Genomic DNA, 5508 nt, shown 5'->3' on the forward strand with positions numbered 1-5508 from the left:
CAATAGAAGCAGAAATCACAATGAAAATACTTTTCCAAAATTGAACAGAGAAAAGGCCAAAATAAATCAAATATCTTCTGTGTTTCCTTCACTAAAGAGCAAATAATATCCATGTTATTGTTAAAACGTTGTCGAAAAACTTTGGATGGGTAAATTCTGTGAATAATTTTAAAAGACACTTCTTTTACTTTATTAGTTATATATTTGGTAAAGTCCTAATCCTTTTCCAGTTAAAGTTATCAATAAAGATGTTCCAATAAAATATCAAATATGGAGTTGACATGTTTTTCTGAAATAATGAGCATTTGTTTTTGATGTTTGTTGCTTTTACAGGTTGAGCAGAAACAGATTTGGAAAAATTTAAAGTTTGGTTGGATAAAAATGAAAAAGTCTTGGATTCTGTCCTATTAAACTTAAAAAAAAAAAAAAACTTACTTCAGCATGTTGGGAACCAGGGTTTTTTGTTTCTTTGTGGGGGGGTTTCTGTCTGCCTGCTGCTTCCCCTTTTCATCCACTAGAGGACGACTGGAGGCTGCACCTGTGGAGAGCGTGCCTGCTGACTCAGCCAGCACACCTGTGATCTATCAGCTAATCATCCTGGAGTATATGAGGAACTGACTGCCAACACCTCGACGCCTGAATGTTTGCCAGTTTTTGGTACTCTGAGCCATTCCGCACTACTTCTCTGTGTTTTCCCTCTGAAGTAGTGATGGTAAATGAGGCGTCGTATCGTTTCGACCCAAAGCAAAACTGTGTCCATTCTGTGTTGATACATGAAGCCGTTTTAAAGCCATCTATGGGTGACTTCTGAAAATGTCTAAGCTAATTTTCTCATGTACCCACATCAAATTTGATCCTTGACAGACAAGATTTACTGTTTCTTATCAAGTAAATGTTTAAGTTACTACTTTTGTAAATGTTCCAAATCTATTTTTATGAAATGGCTTTTAAATTGAACAACATTCTAGACCAGGGGTCCTCAAATTCAGGCCTAGAGGGTTAGTTGATGTTTCCCCTTTCCAACACACTTGAATGAAATGGTTGAATCCTGAGTCGTCGGTTAAGTTTTCAGAGCCCTTCTATCAACCTCATTATTACTCAGATGTGTTGAAACAGACATACATCTAAAACCTGCAGATTCTGGCCCACGCAGAACAAGTGCCTTGTTGCTGAAAATGTGCTATATAAATAAAATGACCTTTACCCTCAAGGCCTGGAGTAGAGGTTCCCTGCTCTAAACTTTGAACATAACCAGATCAACATTTCCAAACATGTACACATGGAGGGGTTTATGTTTGCTCATGGCCTGTTGACACGTTTAGTTCAGTGGTGTATCTATTTTGGAAAAGATAATTGCTGTCAGGAGTTCTCAAGTCTAGTCCTGGAGAGTTACCATCTTTTAAAAGCATTCCTGCTCCAACATGTCTGGATCAAGTGAATGGCTTATTGGTAGACCTCTGCAGAGCTGAGAAGAAAGTCAGCCTTTTGACTTTAGAGCAGGAATGCATGTAAAAGTTGCATTCCATTTCGGATGGTAGCTAAAATGTGTGGAGAGGAACCACCTGACTCACATTTTCCTTAATTAACCATCTGCACAAGGTTTAATGAAAATTCAGTAGTAGGATGTTGGGTTAGGATCTTAAACTTAAGCTGAAAAACCTGAAAACTGATATAGTAGGACTCTAGATGAACATTTTAGATCGTAACTTAGGAAAAGAAAGGCCTAGAAAAATCAAGTGTTTTTTAATGTATTCTCTTAAAGAGGGCATTATGGACTTACGATGTCTGTAGGTCTCAAACTCGCAAATCATGAAGCTTCAGCTGAAATTAGTTTTAACAACTAACAAATGTTCACCTGATTTATCACTTGTTGCAGTGGCATGTCTGTCTGATTCTGCAATCTAGGAGAGAGATATGCAACAGTCTTGATTTATAAATGATGCTTTATTTGTTTTTTACACAGGTTAGTTTTCTACATGACCTAAATGTCTACACGTAGCCAGTAATTTGCTAACAGGAGACACTTTACTTTATCTACTTGAATCTGAAGTCACTTTGTCAATCATAACAATATTAAATTTTATATATTATTTATTTCCTTCTGTCCATTTCAACAAACAGGTTGACTTATATTTTCATTAAGGAAAATTCTCTAATTTCAATCATGCTTGAAGTGATTTCCATAAATCCTCAGATAATCCATATCAGGATTCCAGAAACAAGAATCAAACATCCATCAACATGTATTAAACAATGAAATAGTGATTAAAGAACCACAGAAACAATGACCATTAAAATCAAGATACAGGATTCATTATTTTCATATTACACATAAAAGCACTGAAATGGATCACTGCACAAAGTTGATCAGATTTTTCAAGTTAATTACAACACACATGCTGCAAGGGAGCTACACATCACCTCATTAGTTTTACACAGTTAAAAAAAAGTTTGACATAATTTATCCTTTATGTTGTGTTTCAGCAAAAATTCTCCATTAAATATTTCTAGTTTTAATACAAGGAAACGTGTAATTCAGAGAGAAGGTACAACAGGGTGACTTCATGCTGAGAAGGAACTCTTGTCATGTTTTAGCCGCTGTCAACACAACAGTGCTGCAGGTTAGTTTCCTGAAACTGAACAGGCTCAGCTACATGCTGTCTTGGCAGATTGCATAAATATTTGATAGATTCCTCTTTATCTCTTACATAAAGTTGTTAATTCAAACGCTGGGTAAAGTTTTCAGGGAAAAGTCCTCTTTGTGCACCAACACCAAGGTTTGACCAGTCACTTTCTTTTATGCCTGTGAGCCAGCCTGCTTCCTGTAACACAAATATAATCAGATGAATGTTTAAATATTTCTTACTGCTTGTTTTCTTGCAGCTCTGGTTGCTCTTACTTGATCTTCCACTGAAGCAGTAGGCACCACCAAAACCACATCTCCTCTTTTCAGTTCAAGCTCATCTGAATTTGCAGCATCAAAATCATGCATGGTCTCCACCTGAAGCATGAAAGCAATATGTAAGTAATGACTTAAATCCCAAACAGGTAAAAACTGTAGCAGCTTTGTTTTACAAGACGTGCCTTGTACAGAAAGTCATCAGGAAATCCTGAGCCTCCGCCTGATGGACTCATGTGTTTGAGGCCGCGGCTTTGTGGCTCCGCCCCGTCGTCGCCGACAGCTGTAGGTGAGATGATGTCAGCATCTCGGTCATCGTCACCTTCGTTACTGGAGGCAGGTTCAATCACTACAGAGGGGATGGGCATCTTCTCCTGTACAGAAGTCAGAGTTCAGTTTCAGGTTTATTTATCCAAGGACAAAATAGGAACAGTATCAACCATGAAAATTCAAGTCTTCTTTAAACTCATTAGCTGGATTTATCCTGGTTATATTAATAGCTACAGAAATATTAAGATTAAACAAGAAAATGTTTGCGTGACAGGTGATGTTTCTAAATAGTGAATTATTAAGTTAATAATTATGTTCCTTCTATTGATTTGGCCCTGAGCCGTGTCCAGTTGGGCTTACCGATGGAGCGGTCTCACCTCCAGATGGTTTGGTCTCATCAGCCAGAGGAACCTGTTCAGACACTTCAGTTAAAATATTGCAATCAGATTCTATTTGTCTCATTGACAAACGAGCAGGACAGAGATTCTCAACTTCAAAATTACTGACAGATTGATTTCAGTGAAATAAAGGATAAAATTGATTTTAAAATGAGTAAATCTAATAAAACTGCTGGAAATTGCACTAATTCTCACTAAATTACTGACAAATGATCAGCATTGTTACTGATTTACTATAACTGTGAACCTTGATTTTAATCAAATTTTAAAATATTGGGCATCTCTCTCCATCTAACATGTTTGTAGTTAAAGAACGGGTTGCAACATCTTTTCTCACCAGCCCTGTTTGGTCCACTTTAATCAGACTAATCCGTTTGTCTAGTAAGCCCAATTCATTTGGGGAGTGTCATTGCAAATTTGAATTCCAAAACGGACTAAAAAAGCGAACTCTGAAAACCTCGGTCTCGGTCCTTCTGAAGTGAACTCTTAAAAGTTTGAAAGGCAGTGAGAATGCAACTGGACTGGAGACCGCTCTAAAAGCAGGAAGCGAACTACAGTGCAGGGCATTCTGGGTAATATATTACTCTCTGCTCTGTGAGATGTGTCGGTTGCCATGACAACGGGTCTGTGTGCCGACAAAGAGGAGAACAAGCAGAATATAAATGGTTTAAAGTTGTTTTCCTGTTTATCAGCTTATTTTCCCGTTGCTGTGGCGCTCTGCAACCAAACTAATCGCCTCGTTTTTTTGAACATAATCATCAAATAGGATGACATATTCTATGTCTCATATATAAAAAGTATATGAGTAATGGTTTGTTACATTTTGACAAACTAATTTTAACAGCAGCAATTATGTAATATTAAATTATTCACAGATATAAAGGAGCAATTTGTTTAGTCCTCTCTTGCATTTTGACAGGAACCCAAATTGTTTATAGATTTATATCAAGTAAGAGTTTATATTTTACATTAAAAAAAAAATCATCAATGTCCTCAGCTTTAGTTTAAGCCATGTTTATAGAAATCGGGTAAGAAATAAAGGCGCTGCGATCATTTTGTGACAGATTCCTGCTCATCCCGCAGTGGAACAGCCTGGTTTAGTGGACAGACTCACCGAGGATTAATGGGGCCTGCAGGAGCGTCGCTAGCGTTAGCAGCTAACAGGCGACGTCCAAACCAGTAATGTATATCAATGGAGAAATCCTACAACCGCTAAAATCTGACACTGCTCCATTTTTGTTTACTTTTTGTGAAGGAAGTTGCGCTGCTCTTCTTCAGAGGTTTTGTGTCGATTTCTTCAGTAGTTCTTGGTGCAGCGCCACCAGAGGCGGCGGGAGGAACATGTTTTCAGTTAGTTTTAGTCGTTTGACACAGTGCAGTGTGAATGCGAACTACAGTTCTGAAAATGTAAGAAATGTTGCAACTTTAGTCCCCAATCGAACCGAGTCTACTGGACTATCCGGTGTGAAAAGACCCTTAATGTCAGAACATATGTAGGCAGTAAAGATGTCATTCTTCATGGTTTTTGCCCATCAACTCCGAATATTTTCTAAATAAATTAAGGCCTTTAAAGAGCTAATTCTTACTAGGTCAAACCCAAATGAAGTTCATTTACACCAATGGACTACAAACAGATTTTTTTGGTTTATCTTTACTGAAAAAATACCATTTATAGGAGCATTAATCTCTAAAACAGGCTGCAAGTTTTTGTTCACTGCTGGTTCTTGTTCTGCTGGAGGTTTCTTCCTGTTAGCGGGGAGTTTTTCTGTCCACTGTTGCTACATGCATACGCCATAGATATGAATATGTAAATGCCTCATTGAGCACTGAGTCCTACGTTATGTCACTGTCATTAAAAATGTGGCAATAGAGCAGGGGTGTCAAACTCAATTTCACCGAGGGCCACTTCAGCATATTGGCCCCCCTCAACGGGCCACATTG

The 5508-nt window shown here is 37.9% G+C and overlaps 1 protein-coding gene across 1 annotated transcript; it reads right to left on the reverse strand.

Annotated features, from left to right (window-relative positions):
• Positions 1-1925: 1925 nt before the first annotated feature.
• On the reverse strand, positions 1926-4359 carry LOC106943538 (amphiphysin-like). The gene is made up of 4 exons (XM_015026847.1): positions 3530-4359; positions 3085-3273; positions 2900-3001; positions 1926-2822 (listed from the first exon to the last, which is right to left on the reverse strand). The coding sequence occupies exons 1-4, from the start codon at positions 3629-3631 to the stop codon at positions 2718-2720; spliced, it is 498 nt and encodes a 165-aa protein (XP_014882333.1). The 5' UTR covers positions 3632-4359; the 3' UTR covers positions 1926-2717.
• Positions 4360-5508: the final 1149 nt, after the last annotated feature.

Source organism: Poecilia latipinna, unplaced genomic scaffold (assembly GCF_001443285.1).
Source record: "Poecilia latipinna isolate Pla-1442-1.1 unplaced genomic scaffold, P_latipinna-1.0 Scaffold5437, whole genome shotgun sequence".
NCBI classification, from domain to species: domain Eukaryota; kingdom Metazoa; phylum Chordata; class Actinopteri; order Cyprinodontiformes; family Poeciliidae; genus Poecilia; species Poecilia latipinna.

Bases quoted from the DNA above. Each gene is read 5' to 3' on its own strand.
- LOC106943538 (XM_015026847.1), bottom strand. From the start codon at position 3,631: ATGAGACAAATAGAATCTGATTGCAATATTTTAACTGAAGTGTCTGAA. The intron at 3,274-3,529 runs GTAAGCCCAACT...ACTTCTGTACAG, and splicing joins GAGGTGAGACCGCTCCATCG to GAGAAGATGCCCATCCCCTC. The intron at 3,002-3,084 runs GCACGTCTTGTA...TTCATGCTTCAG, and splicing joins CTGATGACTTTCTGTACAAG to GTGGAGACCATGCATGATTT.